We start from the raw sequence: 24,158 nt of genomic DNA, 5'->3' as shown, positions 1-24,158 counted from the left end.
CTAAGTTGATTCTGACTCATCGCGACCCTATGGGACAGCATAAAACTGCCCCGTATGGTTTTGAAGGAGCAGCTGGTGGATTCAAACTGCCGACTTTTTGGTTAGCACTGCACCACCAGGGCTTCTGCTAGATAGTAGACACCTGTTTTTTCTGGTCATGGGAAAGGCAGTATACAGTATGGGGAGGTCAGCACAACTTGACCAAGGTAAATGAAGACACTGAGAGGTATGCAAAATGAAGGACAATTACGGTAAATGTTATATACAATTTTGCAGTAACAGTTATAACAGCCAAAAAAATATTTGTGTGGTTATAGTGGTAGATGTGTCTGCTGTATGTGTATAGGAAAGTATATGTGAGTACATGCATATATAGGTATATTTATTAAAAAAAAAAAAACCCAAACCCATTGCTGTCAAGTTGATTCCGACTCAAAGCAACAGAGTAGAACTGCTTCATAGGGTTTTCAAGGAACGGCTGGTAGATTCAAACTGCTGACCTTTTTTGGTTAGGAGCCAAGCTCTTAACCACTGTCACCAGGGTTCCAGGTATATGTATAGGTGTAAGTATATACATGGTTGGGTATGCTACATAATTTTCATATATATATAATAAAGCACACAGAGGGCACAGCTATGGAGACCTCCTAGACATATTCAAACACCTTGTGAGGTTGGTTTACTGTGTTGAAGGGCTTGCGACCATAGTCTCATGGGAATACTCAGTCAGTTGGCCTAACAATTCATAAAGAAAATGTTCTACGTCCTAGTTTGGTGAATACTGTATGGGGTCTTAAAAGCTTGCTAGCAACTATCTAAGATACAACTATTGGTCTCTTCCCCATCTGGAGCAAAAGAGAATGAGGAAAACCAAAGACTCAAAGAAGAAACTAGTCTACAGAACTAATAGCCTTGATGAACCAGGGCCTCTTTTAGCCTGAGACTGGAAGAAGTAGATGGTGCCTGACTGCCACTACTGACCATTCTGACCAGGGACACAATAGAAGATAGAATGGGAGCAGAACGTAGAACAAATCTTAAATTCCTATAAAAGGCCAGACCTACTAGACTGATAGAAACTAGAGGAACCCCTGAAACTATTACCCTAAGATACTCTTTTAACTTGGAACTGAAGCCACTCCCAGAGGTCACCTTTCATCCAAATATTAGATTGGCTTATAAAATAAATAATATCGCCTGTGAGGAATGTGCTTCCTTAAACAATCAACTGTGAGACCAAATTTTCAACATTTACCCAAAAGCAAAGATTAGAAGGCAAGGAGGGGAAGAGAATCTAGGTAAATGGAAACAACAAAAAGAATGTGAATAATTAGAATGCTGACTCATTGTGAAAATTGTAACCAGTGTCACGGAACAATTCGTACAAAACATTGTTAAACGGAAATCTAATTTGCTTGTAAACTTTGACCTAAAACACAATTAAAAAAAAAAAGTGAAGAAATACTCTCAGACAAAAACTGAAGGAATTTGCAAGAAATGTTTTAAAATGGTTCTTCAGAAACCAAAACAAAAAACCATTGAGTCGATTCTGACTAATAGCGACCCTATAGGACCGAGTAGAACTGCCCCATAGAGTTTCCAAGGAGCACCTGGTGGGTTCAAACTGCCATCCTTTTGGTTAGCAGCCGTAGCTCTTAACCACTACGCCACCAGACTTCTGAGAGAAGGAAAATATATAGGTCAGAAACTTGGATCTATGTAAAGAAATCATTAGAGAAAAGGTAAAATAAAACCTTTTCTTTTTTCTATTAATTAATCTAAAGCATAACTTTGTTCGAAATAGTAGTAACAACAGTTGTTTGGGTGATTATAGGTAATGGATAAGTGAAATAAATAATGCAATGTTATAAGGGCTACTTAAAGTGTTATTTGAAAATATACTTTGATTAGTTTTAAATGTGTACTGCACACCGTAGGGCAACCACTAAAAAATTTTTAAAAGAAGTATAAATGATATGCTAACAGAGGACAGAAAATGGAGTCATATAAAAGCCTCAATTAAAACCAAAAAAGGCAGTAAAGGAGAAGATTAAAGAAACAAGAACTACTACAATTAGTTGAAAACAGTTTCAAATATGGTAGATAGTAATCCAACTAAATTAATAATCACTTTAAATGTGTATGGTCTAAATTCACCAATTAAGAGAGACTGGCAGAGCAGACTAAAAAAAAGTAAGATCCAAATATGTGTTGTCTAAAAGAAACCCACTTTAAATATAAAGATACTGATAGATTAAAAAGCAAAGTGACGGAGAAAGATATACCATGCTAATAGAAATCAAAACTGGTGTAGCATATTAATTTTAGACATAGCAGACTTAAGAACAAGGATAATTATCAGATAAAAGGGGCATTACATAATGATAAATGAATCGATTCTCTAAGAAGACATAACAATCCTTAACGTGTATGCACCTAACAATAGAATATCAAAATACATGAAGCAAAAACTAAGAGAACTGCAAGGAGAAATAGACAAATCTACTAATATTATTGGAAACTTCCGCACATACCTTACCCATTATTGACATATCTAGCATGTAGAAAAATAATAAAGATTTAGTTGAACTGACAGCACCATCAATCAACTGAATCAAATTGACATTTATAATACTAGATTCAAGAGAATACTTATTCTTCTCAAGCTGACATGGAACATCATCAAAATAGACCACATTCTGGGCCATAAAACACACATCAACAAATTTCAAATAATGGAAAGCACAGACAGCATGCTCTCAAACCAAAACAAAATTGAACTAGAAATCAATCACAGAAAGATAGCTGGTGATTAAACAACTACTACTAAATAACACACAAGTCAAAGAAGAAGTCTCAAGAGAAATTAAATGTTTTGAACTAAATGAAAATACCACTGATAAAAAAAAATCTGTAGGGTGCAGCAAAAGCAGGGCTTAGGGGGAAAATTATAGCATTGACTGCATGTGTTAGGAAAAAAGAAAGATGTAAAGTTAATCTAAGCTTCATCTTAGGAAACTAGAGAGAGCAATATAAACCTAAAGCAAGCAGAAGAAAATAATGAAAATTAGAGCAGCAGTCAATGGAATTGGATGCAGGAAAACAATAGAGAAAATCAATGAAACCGAAAGCAGCTTTTTTTTTTTTTTTGACCTTTACTCATCCTAACCAAGAAAAAATGAAGACACAAATTACAGAATTGAAAAGACACAGTTACAGAAATGAAAGGAGGAATTATTACTACTGATCTCATAGACATTAAAAGGATAATAAATGAATATTGTGGATAGTTCTGTGCCCACAAATTTGATAATTTAGATGAAATGGACCAATTCCTTGAAAGACACATTTCCTACCCAAACTCACACAAAGAGAAATAGATAACCGGAATAGGCACATATCTGTTAAAGAAATTGAATCAATAATTAATAACTTTCCAAACCAGAAAGCACCAGCCTAGATGGTTTTATTAGTGAATTCTAACATTTAAGGAAGAAATGACACCAGTTCTGTACAATCTCTTCCAGAAAATAGAAGCAGAGGAAATACTTCCTGACTCATTCTATGAGGTCACATTTACCGTAATACCAAAACAAGTTAAAGACATTACAAGAAAACTCCAAAACCAATTTCTATCGTTAGCATAGGTGCAAAAATCCTCAAGAAAATATTAGCAAACCAAGTGTATGAAAAGAATTACACACTGAGACCAAGTGGAATTTATTCCAGGTATACAAGGCTGATCCAGCGTTAGAAAGTCAATTACTTTAATCCATCAGGTCAACAAGCTTTAGAAGAAAAATCATACAATCATAGCAATAGATGCAGAAAGACAAAATCCAGTATCCATTCATGATAAAAACTCTTAGCAAACTAGGAATTTGATAAAGAACATTATAAAAAACCTATATGGAACAAAGGAAACCCTGGTGGCATAGTGGTTAAGTGCTATGGCTGCTCACCAGAGGGTCAGCAGTTCGAATCCGCCAGGCGCTCCTTTGAAACTCTACGGGGCAGTTCTACTCTGTTCTATAGGGTCGCTATTAGTTGGAATCGAGTCGACGGCACGGCACTGGGTATACTTAATGACATAGTTAATAGTAAGAAACTAGATGCATTCCCCGTAAGATCAGAAGCAAGGCAAAAATGTTCCCTCTCATGACTCCTGTTCAACATTGTACTGGTGTCTTGGCTAATGCAATAAGACAAGGAAAAAAAAGAAAAAAGATAACACAGATTGGGCAAGAAGAAATAAAACTGTCTTTGTTTGCCAATGACATGATTGTGTAGAAAATTCCAAGGAATCAACAACAATAACAAAAAATCCTAGAACTGATAAGCGATTTTGGTAGAATACAAGGTTAATATACAAAAGTCAGTTGCTTTCGCATATACCAGCAATGAACAATTGGAGTTTGAAATTAAAAGCAGAATGCCATTTACATTAGCACCTTAAAAAGCCAAGTGTTTCACCTATTCATACCTTCCTCTTTTCCCCTGTACTCCTGATAACTACTGATCTTTTTACTGTCTCTGTAGTGTTGCCTTTTCCAGAATGTCATATAGTTGGAATCATACAGTATGTGGCTTTTTCAGACTGGCTTCTTTTACTTAGCAAAATGCATTAAAATTTTCTCTATGTCTTTTCATGACTCGATAGCTCATTTCACTGTATTACTGAATAACACAGGTAGCCCGTGACTTAAGACATATTCGAGTTACCCTGAGCCACACTTAAAATTGTCTGATTTTTCTATTTTTGTATATCTTTTTTAGTAATATGTACTATGTATAATGTTGCAGCGTGTAATTTGCTGATGTTATCATTCTCTGTAAGTTTAAACATAATGTTTCCAACACCTGAAGACAAATAAAGATTGGATTTATAAAGATACTGATAATAAAAGGCAGCAATAATTTAAACTTTTAAAAAATGAGGTATTTGATTCACATCAGAACTTACAACAGAGAGATAAGTTGTAGGTTGGGGACTACCTACACTCCGTTGTATGAATGAACCATTTTTTTTTTTTTTTTTTTGCATTCACCTATTGAAAGACGTCTTGGTTCTTTCTAGTAATTGGCACTTATAAATCAATCTCTTGTAGATATTCAAGGGCAGGTTTTTGTATGGACATAATGTTTTCATACACCACTAATGTATGAGAGTTCATGATATTCTACATCTTTGTCAGCATTTATTGTCGTTGGTGTTTTGATTTAAAAAAAAAAACTTTTTTTTTTTTTTTTTAGTAGGGGTATCTCACTGTTTTAATTTGTAATTCCTAATGACATGATATTGAGCATCTTTTCATTTGCTCATTTGTCATCTGCGACGGCAATGGGTATATCTTCTTTGACGAGGTGCCTGTTTAGATCTTCTGTTCATTTTTTAATTGGATTGTTTCCCTACTGTTGAGTTTTAAGAGTTCTTTATATATTTTGGATACAAATTCTTTATCAGATAGATGTTTTGCAAATATTTTCTCCCAGTCTGTGGCTTATCTTCTCATTTTCTGAATTTATTTCTCTTTGCTGAATATTTCATTGTATGATATGCCACATTTTATTCATTTATTCATCAGTTGATGGTAATTTGGGTTGTATCCACCTTTTGGCTATTATGAATAATACTGCTGTAAACATTCTGAACACATTTTTGTATGGGCATATGTTTTAATTTATTGGGCATATATACCTTATAGTGAAATTGCTGGGTCAAAAAATGCTAAGTTTAAATTTTTGAGGTAATACCAGACTGTTTTCCAAAGCGACTACACCATTTTCTATTTCCACCAGTAGTGTATGAAAAGGCTCCAATTTCTCCACATCCTTGCCAGCACCTGTTATCTGAGTGTGAACTGGTATTTCATTGTGTTTCTTATTTGCATTTCACTGATGATTAATAATATTGAGTATCTTTTCATATATGCTTGCTGGACATTTGTGTATCTTCTTTGGAGAAATGTTTATTCAGCTCCTTTTCCCATTTTTTATTGTTTATTTGTAAGGGTTCTTTATCTTTACTGTCTAGAATATCTTGTATTCTAGATACAAGTCTTTTAGGTGATTTGCAAATATTATTTCCCGTTCTGTGGGTTGTCTTTTCACTTTCTTGTAGATAGGTAAAATTTTTAAGCCCTTTATTGTGCAACTAGTATCATTGAACAGTTTAATAGACTTATATATATTTAATTACTCATAACATTTTATTTCTTTGTTTTTGAAAGAAAACCCAAGCATTTATACATAAATTTAACTAGATAATCTTGATTAACTATTCATATCATTGCTGTAAATTGTCTGAGGTGAGTTTTCAAATTGTAGTCAGAATATTTGGTTTTACTTTGAGACCTTGGTTACTTAACTTTCAATTGAAATACCACAAAAATTAATGTGTGTGACCATTCTAATGAAAAAGTCTGAAACTAAAATGATACTTGTTTTATGAGCCAGGATTTTATTTTTAGCTAAAGTTAATAAACACAGTTATTTTTACAATACTTAGTCTGAAAGGTACACATTTTCTTGGAGATTCTGGCTTGAAACCACTATTCACAGCTTATTAATTTCTTAAGACAAGGCTTTTTTAAGAAAAATAGGATAATATACCATGGTGCGTGGACCTTGGGGCTGTACCCAAACTAAGTTTCAGAGGCAGTATGAAAGGGGAATTACTGATTTTTGTCCTGTAATAATAATTGCAAATTAAATTGCATACCAACTTTGGATATGCCATCTCGTCAGTTTTATTCTTGACATTGTTGTGTGCTGTCAAGTCGATTCTGACTTGTAGTGACCCTATAGGGCAGAGTAGAACTGCCCCATAGGGTTTCCAAGGAGCAGGTGGTAAATTCAAACTGCCAACCTTTTGGTTAGCAGCCTGAGCTCTTAACAACTTCACCACCAGAGCTCCTGTTCTTGACATAGTAATCATAAAATAATTTGTGTGTTATATTTTGCTTTTTTTGTATGTGTGTATCTGCTGTTCAAGATAGAAAATTGGTCCCTTATTCCATTATTCTCTCATTTCTAGTCTCCTTACAAAAAAAAAAGGAAAACAGGAGGATGTTATGAATACCTCCATTGTTAGCCGTTTGAAAATATATATAAGGAGAAAATAAAAAGGAGTCAGATTTTCTTCTAGACTTAGTTGAAAGCCCTCTTAGTAGTTACCCAGAAAGAGGAAGACATGCTTATCCAACATTTATCAAACCCACACTATATGCCAGGTTCTCTGCTAGACATTGGGAATAGGAGAAATAAGAAGACATGATGCATGTACTCAAGGAACTCACACTGTAGGTGAGAAGATTGAGACAGTGGAGTTGCATCTTAGGTTCTATATCCATCGTACTCTCCGTCTATCATACTATCTTCAATCCCTTAGTTTTCTTTAGATAGAAAAACCAATTTCTCTTTCCTCAGATGAGGTCTGTTTGAAATAGCTGGCCTGCATTTAGGGTCACATTTTATGAAAACTATGAACTGTGTCTTTTAAACAGTAGAGTCACACTCACTTGCCTGTCTCAGTGGGAGATAATTCTACTTTTGAGGCACAAAGGAACTGAGATCAACTAAGGAATAGCAGATTTATATACCCCACCTCACAGTGCTAGAACATAAATTTATTCAGTAGGTACATTGTTACCATTTGATTGTGTTCTCAGATTCACTCACTTTGTCTTTCTCTGTTTCTATGCCTCTACTTCTTTCTCTTCCTATCCCCATGCTCCCTCCATCCCTAGTAAGTAAAATGCACATGTAATATCAATCTACTATATGTAAACAAATACATATAGCATTATGTGATAAGTCTCATAATGGATTATATAGGACAGCACTGGGTACTGGGTATGAGGATATAGATGAGGAAACAAGTTTCAAAGTTGCTTTTGTAGGTTAAGGAATTTTTGTATAATTGAATTAGCAAGTGAGCTGATCCCTCAAGATTGAGGAGCATACCTTGGGAGATTGGTTTTCTGAGTGTGAAGGCTTAGGGCCATAGTCTTGTGGGACAACTCAATTAATTAGCATAATATAGTTCATAAAGTATATGTCTACATCTCAACGTGGTGAGTAGTGTCTGGGTTCATAAAAGCTTACAAGTAGCTATCTCAGCTAAAACTATTGGTCTCTACTCAGCCAGAACAAAAGAGAAAGAAGGAAACAAAAGACTGAGGGAAGAAAGTAGTCTACAGTACTAACAGTCTACACGAACCATGACCTCACCTACCCTGAGACCAGAACTACATGGTACCTAGCTGCTACTACCAACCATTCTGATCAGGGCCACAACTAATGGATCCTGATAGAATGGGAGAAAAGTGTGGAACAGAACTCAAATTCTTCTTAGAAGTCCAGACTTACTGGACCATTTGAGACTAGAGGACTCCCTGAGACTGTCACCCTGAGAATCGCTTAAATTCTTAAACCAAAATTATCCCTTGAGGTCACTCACCTTTTAGCTAAATAACAGATTGGCTCATAAAATAAAGAATATCACCCGTGTACTGAGCTCCTTATTTTGACAAATTTACCAAGATTTTGTGGTGGTACTTTGCCTTATCCATTATTACCCTTTGCCATCGAGTTAATTATGACTCATAACAATCCTATAGGATACAGTAGAACTGCCCCATAGGATTCCCAAGGCTATAATCTTTAAGAAAGCAGACTGCCGCATCTTTCTCCCTTGGAACTGCTGGTGGGTTCTAACTACTGCCTTTTCGGTTAGCAGCTATGCACTTAACCACTGCACCACTAGCGCTCCTTCCTATATGTGGTTTTTTTTTTTTTTTTTTTAATTTTTATTAAGTTTCAAGTGAACATTTACCATTCCAATCAGTCTGTCACATGTAGGTTTACATACATCTTACTGCCTTCTCCCACTTGCTCTCCCCCTATTGAGTCAGCCCTTACAGTCTCTCGTTTCATGCCAATTTTGCCATCTTCCCTCTCTCTCTATCTTCCCATCCCCCCTCCAGTCAAGAGTTGCCAACACATTCTCCAGTGTCCACCTGATTTAATTAGCTCTCTCTTCATCGGCATCTCTCTCTATATGTGGTTTTGATAACCCATTTTCACCTGACAAAAATATAAATATTTTTCATGCTAGGATATATACTTCAACTCTGCCTATTACTGAGGTTGGCAAACTTTTTTTGTGAAGGGCCGGATAATAAATATTTTAGGCTTTGAGGCCTAAATAGTCTCTCCTGCAACTGCTCAACTTCCCCTCTAGCAAAAGCAGCCAGAGACCATTCCAAAAAGGGTGTGCTGTGTTCCAGTGAAACTTTAGTACAAAAACGGTGAGCTAGATTTGGCCAAGGGCCATTAGATCTATGGATGTACTGTAGTTTACTTAATACCCTATTTTTTGAACTTTAAATTTTTTATTTTTAACTATTGTTAGTAATATGTCCTGGCATCTTAGTATCTAAATCTTCATGTACATCCTTAATTTTTTTCTTAGGGTCAGATTCTGAAAATGAAATTTCTCAGGCTAGAGTACACCTTTAAGGGTTTTCTTTTGTGTAAGTGTAGGTGATTTAACACTTGCTTCCAAACTGTGACTATGAGGAATTTTGTTCACTTCATTTTGTGGTTTTGTGGGGGATGGCAAGAAAAAGATGGAAAGAAAGATGTCTTAAGAAAGAAGCAAAGAAAGACTGGAGGGGAACAAAGACTGAGTAAATGATAGTGATATAAACCTTGAAAAGTGATTTTCTAGAAGGGAGGAGTCCCTTGGTGGTGCAAATGGTTAACATACCCAGCTACGAACCAAAAGGTTGGAAGTTCTGGTTACCCCAGAGGCTCCTTGAAAGAAAAGCCTGACGATCTACTTCCAGAAAATCAGCCATTTGAAAACCCTATGGAGCACTGTTCTGCCCTGATACACATGAGTACACCGTGGGTTGGGCAACAAGTTAGGAAGAAGAAAATATGAAAAATTCCACATGTGCAAAAATTTCTGCTAACATACCAAGTTTTTCTGTTTTATAATTCTGTAGAGGTTTGTTCAAAATCTGGTGTAGATTGAGTTTGATATTTGGGAGGTGGGGTTTGCAAATTAAAAGTAATCATTTCTTATTCAGTCTCCTGAGATACTCTTGGGCTAGCATGATTTTGATTTTTTTTTTTTTTTTATTGTGCCTCAGATGAAGGTTTAGAGAGCAAATTAGTTTCTAATTAAACAATTAATACACATATTGTTTTTGTGACATTGGTTGCCAGCCTTGCAACGTGTCAACACTTTCCCCTTCTCAACCTTGGGCTCCGCATTTCCATTCATCTAGCTTTCTTGTCCCCTCCTGACTTCTTGTCCTAGCTCCTGAGCTGGTGTTCCCATTTAGTCTCCTATACATGGTTGAGCTATGTGTATTATTGTTTATGGACCTGTCTAATCTTTGGCTGAAGGGTGAACCTCAGTACTGAGTTAAAAGTGTGCCTTGGGCCATACTCTTGGGGTTTCTCCAGTTTCTGTCAGACCAGCAAGTCTAGTCTTTTTTGTGAGTTTCAATTTTTTTCTACATTTTTTCCACCTCTGTCCGGAACCCTCTATTGTGATCCCTGTCAGAGCAGTCAGTAGTGATAGCCAGGCACCATTGAGTTGTGCTGGACTCAGTCTAAGAGGCAGTGGTAGTTGTGGTCCCTTAGTCCTTTGGACTAATCTTTCCATTGTGTCTTTGGTTTTCATCATTCTCCCTTGCTCCAGATGGGTTGGGACCAGTGGAGTATCTTAGATGGCCACTCACAAGCTTTTAAGATCCCAGAGGCTACTCACCAAAGTAGGATATAGAACATTTTCTTTATAAACTGTGTTATGCTGACTGAGCTAGATGTGTTCCGAGACCATGGTCCCGAGCTCTGAGCCCAGTAATTTGGTCACTCAGGGAGTTTGGATGTGTCTGTGAAGCTTCTTTGACTTTGCCTTGGTCAAGTTGTGCTGACTACTTCCCCAGGATTGTGTACTGTTTTACCCTTCACCAAAGTTACCACTTATCTGTTATCTAGTTAGTGCTTTTCCCTCCCTATACTTCCCCTCCCTTGTAACCATCAAAGATTGTCTTTCTGTGTATAAACCTTTTTATGAGTTTTTGTAATAGTAGTCTCATACAGCATTTGTCCTTTTGTGATTGACTTGTTTCACTCAGCATAATGCCGTCCAGATTCATCCATGTTGTGAGATGCTACGCAGGTTTATCATTGTTCTTTATCGTTGTGCAGTATTCCATTGTGCATACCATAGTTTGCTTATCCATTCTTCTGTTGATGGGCACTTACATTGTTTCCATCTTTTTGCTATTGTGAATAATGCTGCAATGAGTATGGGTGTGCATATGTCTGTTTGTGTGACAGCTCTTATTTCTCTAGGATATATTCCTAGGAGTGGGATAGCTGGGTCATAAGGTGTTTCTATTTCCAGCTTTTTAAGGAAGCGCTATATTGTTTTTCAAAATGGTTGTACCATTTTGCATTCCCACCAGCAGTGCATAAGAGTTCTAATCTCCTCACAGACTCTCCAGCATTTTTTATTTTCTCTTTTTTTGATTCATGCCAATAATGCCAAAAGTAGCTCATTGTAGATTTCATTTGCATTTCTCTAAAGTCTAGTGATCATGAGCATTTCCTCATGTGTCTGTTAGCTGCCTGAGTATCTTCTTTAGTGAAGTGTGTGTTCATATCCTTTGCCCATTTTATAATTGGATTATTTGTCTTTTGTTGTAGAAGCATTAGATTTTCCTGTAGATTTTAGAGATTAGACCTTTGTCAGATCTGTCATAGCCAAAAAATTTTCCCAGTCCGTAGGTTCTCTTTTTACTGTTTTGGTGAAGTCTTTTGATGAGCATAAATTAATTTTTAGAAGATCCCAGTTATCTAGCTTATCTTCTGGTATTTGTGTATCGTTAGTTATGGTTTGTATCTTATTTATGCAGTGTATTAGGGCTTCTAGCATTGACCCTACTTTTCCTTCTACGATTTTTATAGTTTTTGGTTTTATATTTAGGTCTTTGATCCATTTTGAATTAGTTTTTGTTTGTTGTGAGGTATGGGTCTTGTTTCATTTTCTTATAGATGGACATCCAGTTTTGCTAGCACCATTTGTTAAAAAGACTGTCTTTTCCTCATTTAATGGATTTTGGTCCTTTGTTGAAGATCACTTGACCATAGGTGAATGGATTTACATCTGGGCTCTCAATTCTGTTCCATTGGTCAGTGTGTCTGTCATTGTACGAGTACCAGGCTGTTTTAACTACCATAGCTGTATAATAAGTTCTGAGATTAAGAAGTGTGAGACCTCCTACTTTATTCTTCTTCTTCAGTAGTGCTTTACTTATCCAGGGCCTCTTTCCTTTCCTTGTAAAGTTAATGATTAGCTTTTCCACCTCATTAAAGAATGCTGTTGGTATTTGGATTTGGATTGCATTATATTTGTAGATTGTTTGGGTAGAATTGACATTTGCACAATGTTGAGTCTGCCTATCCATGAGCATGGTATGTTTTTCCATTTATGTAGCTCTCATGATTTTTATTTTGTTGGGGGAAAAAATGCATTAAACTTCTCAGTTCCTAATGATGATGGAGAAGTAATCAATTAGTGCAGATATTGGCAAACTAGTACCCGTGGCCCAAATCTCCCCCACTGCCTGTTTTTATAAATGAAATTTTATTGGAACACAGTCATGATCATTCATTTATGTATGGCAGAGTTGAGTAATTGTATCAGAGATTTACGGGCCGTAAAATCTAAAATATTTACTGCTTGCCACCTCATAGAAGAAGTTTGCAGACCTCTTAATTAGAGGAGTGGTATGTTTAGTCTTCCTGTTTATTGAAAATGAATCTACAGAAGTATAGGTAATTTAACTATAAATAGGCTAACAAGATTTCAGATGCACAATTTAATTAAGAGACCAAATCTAGGCACCTAAAATACAGAACAAAATGTGGGAAAATGACATAAGAAATGTTAGACTACAGAGGACTTAATATTTAAATGTAATTCTAGATTCTGTGAAAGGTAGATTCAGAGCACACAAGCGCTGGCCAGTACAGAGGCACCTGCCTTAGTTACACAAGCCCTACTTACACAGTTGGAAAGTAACCAGCTCCACAGAGCTTTGCCATGGTATCTTTAAAAACCAGTAGTTATACTGTGTGACACCAAGTTTCCATGGAGCTTTCCTGAAACAGCTTTGTCGTGACTTCTGAACTAGACAACATCAGTCAAATAGGGAAATTCAGACTCTTAAAATTTTTTTGAAATCTGTGAACGTAGCCTTATTCTTCCTAAGACAATCTTTATTCTTACAGACTTACTGCCTAAATTCAGTTTAACATGACATTAAGAGATGACAGTTAGAAAATATGGATATTTTCTTCTCTTAGAGCTACATATTAGGTAATATCCTAGATTTTTTAAAGAATCCCAAATTACTTAGCAGGAGGTTTCAAACCTGCATAACTTTCACTAGTTTTATAAAATCATCCTTTAAAAAGTGCTATGTGTGGAACTTCTTGGCATATAATGGAACACCTCTGAACTGATGTCACAAATGCCTCTTAACTAGGCCACTAACTAGATGTTGAAAGACCCTGGGTCTCTGCTACCAACTGTGTACCTCTGGATTAATGTTATGAGAGAGAAGCCACTAATTTTAATGTTTCAGTTGATTTTAGGGCTGTTTTTCACAGCTGAACCAAATCCTAACAGATGCGGTTGAGGGGGACTGGTTTATTCGTAAGGGACTTTACAGCTGTGTGACTCCACACATTTGTGTGGGGTGGAGCTGATGGAGGGAAATAAAGAGAAGTTGCTATGACAGAACTACACGTTTTACAGTCATAAGACTATTCCCGAAAAGAAATTGACTTTCATATTCATGTTGTATACATTTCTCTCCCCTTTATTTAATTCTTATTTTATCTTGTTTCTTAACATTTTCTTTTCAGTGATACTTATTCTATGTCAGAGCAGTTAGTGCTGTGCCATGAATTCTTTGTGCTGTGAATATTCTTCAGGAGGTTGTTCTTGAGAAGTGGTGACTAAGGTACAGAGGCATCCTTAGCTGTAGTAGAGCCAGACAGGTACATCTGTGTTGATCCCATGACTAAAGCTTTGCACGGGACTTCAGATCATTGAGGATAGGAAAGTACAATGCACTGGGGACTCATCCTGTCCCATATACCCGTGTCCTCCTGTAACCCTGATGGTAGTTCCAGTAGTTGAATTAGAGTCCCATTGTTTTCATGGGTTTGTTTTTTTCAGCTATTCAGAGACTTTCACTCATTCCTTTCTTCTTAAGCAGTCATTCTATTTTGCTGGGGGTTCATTCATTCCATAAATATTTGTTTTTGTGCTGGATCTTGGGAGATATTATCATTCAAGAACAATCTCAGAGTCCAAAGAATTTGTACTCAAATGGGCGAGTCAGATAAGGAAACAGGCAATACAAAACAATAACTGACCAATTAAGGAAGCCAACATTAATTTAAAAAAAAATAATTGAACCAACCTGATTAAGTGGAAAGTTACTGGTTTTAGATATAGTTGATCTGTTTTCAAATCCTGATTCACTTAATAGCTGTATAACTTCGGAAAATTTTACCTCTGTGATACATGCCAGGTTGTTGTAAGTTTTAAAAATAATGTATGTACAGCGCTTAGCTCAGTGCCTGCTAAATAAATCATTTTCTGCCTCTGTCCTAAATCATACGTTCCAAGGTTACTGTAGTTACAAAACCTATAAAAAGAAAGATAATTGCTTCTACATCACAGGAAATAAGAAAAGTGGATATACAATTATTTTTTAAAAGATACTTAGTGAGCATATTAGGAAACTATATAAATCTAATTTTGGAGTTGTTTCTTGTAAAATTATACCAAAATTCCATTATTAAGCTATAGTTACTTTTAAATTAATATCTTCGTGACATAATATTGCTTGTAAAATATATGATTACACTGGTATATAAGGAGGTTTGGTAGAAATGCCTTATATCGCAGTACAGTTCTAACAAAAGTTCAGCAAGGCTTTTGGGGAAACCTCAAGCCAAAGTTACTTATCAGAGGAGTCTCACGTCTTGGATTTTTTTGTCAACTTACTACAGAATATTTCTGTGTATTCCTACCTCCCCCACTTTGTGGCCTTTGTCCAGAGGGACAGTGGATAATCTTTTTTCTTGAAATGTTTAAAGAGCATTCAAGTAGGTTACCAGTGAATTAAGAATATATTTCCTTAAGATTTACTCATCATTACAATTTGAATTTTTTGTATTTGAAGAATTCAAAAACTGATATTTAGAAAATAGTGTCATGTTGTATTTAAAAATGAAATAGCCAAAGGATTTGCTTTTAACTGAAAAAAATTATTTAAACTAAGTAGCATAACTGCTGCTAAAAATAGAAGCTGAAATTGGTTTAACAGTAGCATAATTTGTAATTCTTCAAAAGTATGAAGGGCATGAGTTCAAATCACAGTCTAGAGTGTACAGATCTTATTCCATTATATGACTGATCTTTCTTTATGTAATACTTTTGCTACACTTTCTGTAATAACTGTTCCAAATTTCTAAGTTAATTCTGTTATAACGGTGCTTTAAAAATAAGGCGAGCTGATGTTACTCCTTTTAAGTGTAGAAATATGAGACACTAACAGAACATAGAACTATTTTCTAAATATTTTATATAAATCATTCTAACTTATAAATGGGAAGTAGTAAGCAAACAGTGTGAAATGAAGCTGCATGAATGTTTCTACTTAGTTATATAAGAGCTACTTTCCTACACACACAAAGAAAAAAAAGAGAGAGAGAGACAGAGATTGGAGGGCCAAGGGGTGGGAAGAAGCAGGCAGCTTGTGTTGGCAGGAGCGCACAGTGATAGTGAGTGACAGCATGAGAAAAATGGATGTGTTCTTCCATCACGGCTGTTCTCCTCTCTGTTTGAATTAGACAAATGGCATGCATCCAAGGGCACCTAGGGACAATACTCTGAGAACAGGATCCACTTCCATACAGCCCTGCCAGATTCACGAGAGTAACGGTGCATCTGCTTTTGTTGCTGCTGTTCTCGTTATTTACCTTGTCAGGGACACGTTGCTGTTTTGTGGTGCTGCTTTTGTGCGTTCTCACTGCATTCCTTTCTTTATCATGGCTGTGCCAGACCGTCTGTTGGCAAGTCAGCACCATTTACCCCTTCTGCAGCTTGACTGATAGGATATGGCTTCCTGAAAGTGTGCATGTTTGTTTTTCCTCCCATTGTGCCTCCCTGTCCTACTCCACCAAATATGCACTTTAGGCATCTGGAAGTCCATTACAATTGATCTGTGGGGGGTTTGTTTTGATTTGTTTCTGTCTATTTTTTGTAATAGCAAATTATTTATTTGCCCACTTCTAATTTTTAATAGCAAAATTCCACACAGTGGAACTGCTTTTATTGTGTCTTTTCTATTGGACCTGATTTTGTCTTAGGGAAATCTCTTGTTTGAAAGCATTTATGCCAAACAGACAGCAACTGATTTATTTAGTAAACTTTCAGTGAATTCTGAAAATGTCATAACACTGTGCTGAGTGGTATTATAGGTTGATTTAGTGAAGTACATAAAACTAATTGGGTTATAAGGGTAAAATGTTCAAATATATTTTCCCTAAAAGTGTGATTTAAGTCATACTACAATGCTGATGTTTACAAAATGCTTCCAAATGCTGTGGTGTAAAATGTAGTTAATATAGGTGGGCTTTAACTATAGGTTATTCTCCTCAACTTATTTTTTTACCTTAGATAAGCTGTGTTGCCATTGCAACGTTTAAATGGCTTGCATTCTGAGCTCTGTAATGTTAAGATTTTAAAATGCTTTTCAAAACTAAACTTTCTAATGTGTTACATTTTAGGTCAGAAGACATGTCTTCACCTACATGGCATCTTTCCTTACCTCTATGTGCCATACGATGGTTATGGACAGCAGCCAGAAAGCTATCTCTCTCAGATGGCGTTCAGTATCGACAGAGCACTTAATGTGGCTTTAGGCAATCCATCTTCCACTGCTCAGCATGTGTTCAAAGTGTCATTAGTATCAGGAATGTAAGTATATGATAACATCTTTTCAAATTTCTATTTATCTGTATATCTGTTACTATTCTAATTAGAGGAAAATATCTGATTAAAATGTACTTTTTTTTTAAACCTCTAGTGGAACTAGGGAGAGCTTGCTGTAACTTTTTTAATAAATTTTTATTGCAATAAAAATAGATAGATGGTTAACAGTGATCTCTATTTTAATATTTCCTATTTTTCTGCTTCCTAGATCTAGAAGTTCAGCAAATGTTATTGAGCACCTTCTCTGTGTCAGGCACTGTTCGAGGTGCTTGGGATATATTTGTGAACAGAACAAAGATCCCCATTCCCATGGAGCTTATATTCTACTAGTGGGAAACAGACAATAACCAATAGGTTATTAATTAACTTGTTTCTTTATTAAAAAGTAAATAATACTGTAGAAAAAAAGAAAACATAGAACAGGATGAGAATCAGGGGTATAGGGTGGAGAAGTGGGCAGGCAGAACTTTTAGATAGTATGATCAAGGAAGAAGGAGCCCTGGTGGCACAATGGTTAAGTGCTTGGCTGCTAACCAAAGAAATCAGCCTTTCAAACCGAACAGCTGCTCCACAGGAGAGAGATGTGGCAACCTGCTTATGTAAAGATTTACTGCTTTGGAAAGTATGGGGCAGTTCTACTCTGTCCTTTTGGTCTGCTATGAGTTGATTCAATGCAACGGGTTTGGGTTTTTTTTTTTTTAATCAAGGAAGGTCAAATGACATGAGCAAAGACTTCAAGGAGGTGAAGGAGTAGGAGCAGCATGAGGCAGGAGCGGAGGAAGGAAGAGGGGAGAGTAGGACAAAATGAGGTTAGAGAGGTATGAGAGGATGGAGATCGTGTAGGCCAGTGGTTCTCAAAGCATGGTCACAGAACCACCAACATCTATATTACCTTATATGGCCACCGTTAGAACGCACCTCTCAGATCGTCAACCACAGGGAGCATAAATGACCAACGGCCCCAGCTACTGCACACTGAAATCTAATCCATCACCACGCATGAGCTGAAAGCACTTTCCAGAGGCTGCTCTCAGCCAGTGACTAAGCATAGCAGGGATTCTAAGGTAGGCCTGTTTGTTAGCATAGGAAGGTAGGAGACATGGGTCTCATCTGATGGGTACCTTTGGCTTGAGGTTTCCCCAACAACCTTGCTGAACTTTCATTAGAATTGCACTGTGATACAAGACACATCCACCCAAATTTCCTTCTATGCCCCTCTCCCTTACTTGGAATCAGACCTGTATCAAAATCTGATGGCTCTCCCAGCCTCTCCTGGCACCGTCCTCATTTTCTCTCATAGGTGTTTTCTCTAAAAAATCTCTTGCCCATTTGGGCATCTTTTAATCGGAGGACTCAGACTAACAAACCTGGGAACTCGGTAGAAATTCCAGTTCTTGGATCCCAGCCTAGACCTACTAAACCAGAAACTCTGGAGGTGGTGCCCAGCAATTTGTGTTTTAATTAGCCTTTCTGATGATTCTGATGTATGTTAAAAGTTTGAGAACCACTGCAATAGGTTATTGTAGGGACTTGGCATTTACTATGAGCTGTTACATGATTTGGAAACCCTGGCGGCATAGTGGTTAGGTGCTACAGCTGCTAACCAAAAGGTTGGCAGTTCAAATCCGCCAGGTGCTCCTTGGAAACTCTACGGGGCAGTTCTATTCTGTCCTATAGGGTCACTATGAGTCGGAATCGACTCGATGGCAGTGGGTTTGGTTTGGTTTTTTTTTTTTTTTTGGTTGCATGATTTTGAGTAGACATGGCCTGAGGTTACTTGAAAGGATTATTCTAGCTACTGTGTTACGAATAGATTGTGGGGGGTGGGGGGACAAAAGTAGAAGCAGGGAGAGCATTGGGAGTCTGTTTCTTTACTCTGGGTGAAGAGTATGGTGTCTTGAACTCTGGTAGTAGCAGGAATTAGGTAGTAGCAGTGGAATAGTGAGAAGTGGTCAGCTTCTGGATCTATTCTGAGGGTGCATCAACAAGATTTACTCTCTGATTGAACAAGGGGTGTGAGAGAGAGGGGTCAAGGATGAGTACAAAATTTTGAGTCTGTGCTACTAAAAAGGTGGAATTGCCAACATGAAAGACAGGGAAGGTGCAGGTAGAACAGGTGGCAGGAAAGACCAAAGCTTATAGTGGAACATGTTGAGTTAGCAATTTCTGTATGAAATCAAAGTGGAAATCTTAAATCTGCCTGCTTTCTTCCAGATCACCACAGTAGCCTTAATCAAACTCCTTTTCTTCTATTTAATTAAACTCCCTTCTTCTATTGTCTCATTCCAGAGCAGCAAAAGTACTTTTCTTGTAATGTAAATTGGATCTTTAAAAAATAAATTAAAATTCTTGAGTGGCTTCATATTGCACATAGAATAAAATTTCAACTCCTAACCACAGCTTATGATCTGACCCCTGTCTTATTCTGAAACTCTGTTCACTATACTCCATCTAGAAACACCGGTCTTCTTTCAGTTCCTCCAATATGCCAAGTTCTTTCTCTTCTAAGCACTTCGTATATGCAGTTTCCCTTTTTTTGAGAGCTCTACCATGTTTCCAGGAGCCCTGCTAGTATAGTGGTTAAGGGTTCAACTGGTAACCAAAAGTTCAGCAGTTCGAATGCACTAGCCACTCCCTGGAATCCCTGTCAGGCAGTTCTACCCTGTCCTGTAGGGTTGCTATGAGTCTGAATTGATTCACTGGCAACAGGTTTGGTTTTTGGTTTTTTCCATGCTCCAGTTCTTCGAATCCATCTCCTCTCCAGAGAAATTTTCCCTGACTACCCTATTTAAATTTATTAACCTATTTAAAATAAATTGCCCTTTTTTATTCTGAGTCTCAGCCCGTTATTTGTTTCATTTAACACTTAAGATAGTTTGCAAGTATTTTCATTTTTACTTACTTAATTTGTATGTATTTCTCTTATTAGCATGTAAGCTCCATGAGACAAAGAGCCATATTTTGTGTTGTTCATCATTATGAACCTTGTATGGTGCTGGGCACTTAGTGGATATGGTTCAGTAAGTACTCGGTTGAATAAATGAATGAGGTGAAAGTTCATACCCATCCCATGACAACAGCAGCTAGGCTAAAAATAATCATCAGCTTTATCTTTTTAATTGTTTTCATGCTTTGCAAGACCTTTTCTATACATAATCTTATTTCAGAGTTATATCTCCAAACAGCCCAGTGAAATGAATAGTCCACCAATCTTACAGTATTTTTGGTGGGCATTTACTAAAGGCATTGCTATATTCTCAAGATTCCCTGAGTGACAGATTTGGATAAACCCAAGGGGCAAAAGATGAGCTGTTGAATCTAATTAATGTTTGCAGTTCTCTTTTTTTCTCCTAGTATTTTTCTTTTTTTTCTCTTACCTGGGTCCTCTTTTCTCTCACCATTCATTCTACCTTCTCTGATCTCTTTACTCATTCAATACTCCCTACTTCTTTGATAGACCAAGTTGCATCTCCTACCAAATTAAAATTTGTACAAGGTTTAATTCCAGTTTTTCTAGACTGTGCACTCAAGCTGTGTTAAGAAATAGGACCATGACACCTTAGGCTCATTTCTGAGATTCCTTGCCATTCAGCTGCCATGATTCTAGAGAATCCCTTATAAAGAATTAACAAATGGCCTCAGTCCATCTAAAGTTACTTAGCTTAGATTTTTCACTCTTCCTGCTCATTTTTCTTCCCATTGTTATATTAAGAAACTTGCTGTAATTATCACATGTAATTTTTGGAGCATCAAAACATCTACTTTCAAACTCTCTTCTATTTTACTTCCTGCCTGAGAGTCTCCCTGGGTATCCATACCATCCTATATCGCTGCCTTGTGAATTTGCAAAATTAATAATAGCTGAATAGGGAAAGTGATATGTGTTGTTAATTAAAGGACTTTATTTATAAAGAACTCTTAGTTTTTGACCAAAAGAAGGGAGGGAGAAGTGGGAGAAAGGCCTAAAAGGTCTCTTTTCTCTCATTGTGTTCAGAGTAAAGAGAAAAGGGCCATTTTTTAAGAGTCATAACGAATTAAGATTAGGTTTGCTGCTCCTGTTTATCCGTAGTTTTCTGGGAAGTGGTGTCTTAAAAACTTTTTAAAATAAATAACCAAATTTCAACATTTCATATGTTAACCTAAAAAAAAAAACCGTAGGATTAATTGAAAGGTCTTTTTTTTTTTTTTTTTTTTGGTAATATTAAATATAAGTAAAATTGAACTAGGCCAGTTGAGTCTAATTAGGGCAATAAATTGCATTATTTCATCTGTGAATGATGAAAATAATTTGAAATATCTTTTTTTATATTTCAGGCCTTTTTATGGTTATCATGAGAAGGAAAGACACTTTATGAAGATCTATCTTTATAATCCTGCAATGGTGAAAAGGTACAAAGATAAATGAAACCAAACTCTGAATAACTATCACTTTAAGCATTTTAGTAATAAAAAGAAAAATATAGAGGAAAGGCCTATATACTTTGTATCATTATTAAAGAAAGAGACCATGATACATACATATATGCATATTGAACGACCCATGAGTGGGCTAATGTTTATATGGTTTGGACTCTAGGAAGGATATTTTAAGGGTGGAGGGATCTTGGTTTATGGTCCCCAACGACTACTTGTCTTAGGTTTAGGGAGTTTATGGGAGTGGAAGAGGAGAGATGAAGGCTACCTTGTATGATGTTAGTGCTTTGTTGGCCAGCCCAAATGTTGACTACTTAGAGAAACTTACTCTTCAGTTTTGAAGCAAGGAGAACTGTGTGAGAGGTCTGGGTAGAAGGGCTTCTGAGATCTCAGGGTCTTGCTGATTCCTTACTAGACAGTAGTGAAACTTTACATCCTGAGTTTTTTGTTTTTGGTAGGTTTTTTTTTCTTCTTCTTTCCCTCAGTTAGTCTCTCTGCCACTAACTCATTTTCTCAGTCATCTTGGAGCCCAAGTTATTGATGGCAGGAAAGGCACATGTATACACTTCAGCCATCCTTCGGGTTCAGAACAAGGGTTTTCATACTATGTGGAGTCAAGCTAGGATAAAGAGGGCTTTGGAGGAGGGCCTAGTGTTGTTTTTTCAGGAGGGTCTCTCCGACAGTAGGTATTGGGTTTCAAAAGGGGACATTCTTTTGGTAAGAGACAGTTTCAGCAAACAAGGACCAGAGGTTTACTCTGAGTACGTCACTGACTCATAGTCCTAATCCCAATGTTTATTCTCTTCCCTGAGTAATCAGTAAGGACTGGTTTTCTCTATAGCCTACCCCTGACCTTACCTTAAACAGTACCTATGATGTAAGGTACCAAATTAATTTTCCAGAGTGGGCATTTACTGGCAGTAATGTTTTCTTGTGCCTGTTCCCCTCTACTCACACAGTTCTTTTTTTTTTTTTTTTAGATGAAGGTTTACAGAAAAAACTAGCTTCTTATTGAACAATTAGTACACATATTGTTTTATGACATTGGCTGACAACCCCACGACATGTCAATACTCTCCCTTCTCATCCTTGAGTTCCCTATTACTGGCTTTCCTGTCCCCTCCTACCTTCTAGTCTTTGCCCCTGGGCTGGTGTGCCCCTTTAGTCTTGTTTTGTTTTATGGGCTTGTCCCGTCTTTGGCTGAAGGGTGAACTTCAGGAGTGACTTCATTACTGAGCTGAAAATGTGTCCAGGGGCCATACTCTCAGGGTTTCTCCAGTCTCTGCCAGGCCAACAAGTCTGGTCTTTCTTTCTGAGTTAGAATTTTGTTCTACGTCTTTCCAGCTCTGTCCGGGACCCTCTATTGATTACTCACACTTTCTCGTATTCATGGAGTACAAAAGAGCAAGCGGTAGATTCTTACTTCTTGCACACATAGCAGTAACAGAGTAAACCTCAGTTATTTTTCCTCTTAACCACAAACTGTCTAGTTTTTTAGTAAATAACCTATAAGCTATAATTCTACTCGAAATATAAATATATTCTGGTTTTTCTTAAAGTGCCTATATTATATGATGCCCTGTGGAAGTTTCTGGGTAAACGGTGGTGAACAAAATTTGCATGGTTCCTGTCCTCAGGAACTTACAGCCTAGCAGAGTCGACACAGTAAACAACTAACACAAACATACATAATCAGAAATTGTGATATATCACTGAAGAAAACATTCAGGTAGCTAACAGATACATGAGGAAATGCTCACAATCATTAGCCATTAGAGAAATGCAAATCAAAACTACAATGAGATTTCATCTCACTCCAACAAGGGTGGCATTAATCCAAAAAAAAACAAAATAATAAATGTTGGAGAAACTGTGGAGAGATTGAAACACTTATACACTGCTGGTGGGAATGTCAAATGGTACAACTACTTTGGAAATCAATTTGATGCTTCCTTAAAAAGCTAGAAATGGAACTGCCATACGATCCAGCAATCCCACTCCTCAGAATATATCCTAGAGAAATAAGAGCCTTTACATGAACAGATATGTGCATACCCGTGTTGACTGCAGCACTGTTTACAATAGCAAAAAGATGGAAGCAACCAAGGTGCCCATCAATGGATGAATGGATAAATAAATTATGGTATATTCACACAATGGAATACTATGCGTCGATAAAGAACAGTGATGAATCCGTTGAATCCGTGAAACATTTCATAACATGGAGGAACCCGGAAGGCATGCTGAGTGAAATTAGTCAGTTGCAAAAGGACAAAAATTGTATAGACCACTATTATAAGAACTTGAGAAATAGTTTAAACTGAGAAGAAAACATTCTTTTGTGGTTACGAGAGTGGGGAGGGAGGGAGTTTGGGAGACAGGTATTCACTAATTAGATTGTAGATAAAAACTACTTTAGGTGACGGGAAAGACAACACACAATACAGGGGAGGTCAGCACAATTGGACTAAACCAAAAGCAAAGAAGGTTCCTGAATAAACTGAATGCTTCAAAGGCAAGCGTGGCAGGGGTTTGGGACCATGGTTTCAGGGGACATCTAAGTCAATTGGCATAATAAAATCTATTAAGAAAATATTCTGCATCGCACTTTGAAGAGTGGCATCTGGGGTCTTAAACACTAGCA

General features: G+C 36.9%; 1 protein-coding gene across 3 annotated transcripts in view; it reads left to right on the top strand.

Moving 5' to 3' along the window:
• REV3L (REV3 like, DNA directed polymerase zeta catalytic subunit) overlaps nucleotides 1-24,158 on the top strand; it is a 210,824-nt gene that overhangs the window by 63,345 nt on the left and 123,321 nt on the right. For 2 of the 3 annotated variants that reach the window (XM_049899045.1, XM_049899065.1), the window contains exons 2-3: nucleotides 16,897-17,086; nucleotides 21,416-21,490. In XM_049899045.1, the coding sequence (XP_049755002.1) occupies nucleotides 16,897-17,086; nucleotides 21,416-21,490 (265 nt within the window). The remainder of the gene's footprint in view (nucleotides 1-16,896; nucleotides 17,087-21,415; nucleotides 21,491-24,158) is intronic. The other variant, XM_049899056.1, reaches the window with a different exon arrangement.

The sequence above is a fragment of the Elephas maximus genome, chromosome 1, assembly GCF_024166365.1.
Source record: "Elephas maximus indicus isolate mEleMax1 chromosome 1, mEleMax1 primary haplotype, whole genome shotgun sequence".
Taxonomy (NCBI): Eukaryota; Metazoa; Chordata; class Mammalia; order Proboscidea; family Elephantidae; genus Elephas; species Elephas maximus.
Note: the sequence above shows the minus strand (reverse complement) of the source record. Positions and strands in the feature narration are given on the sequence as shown.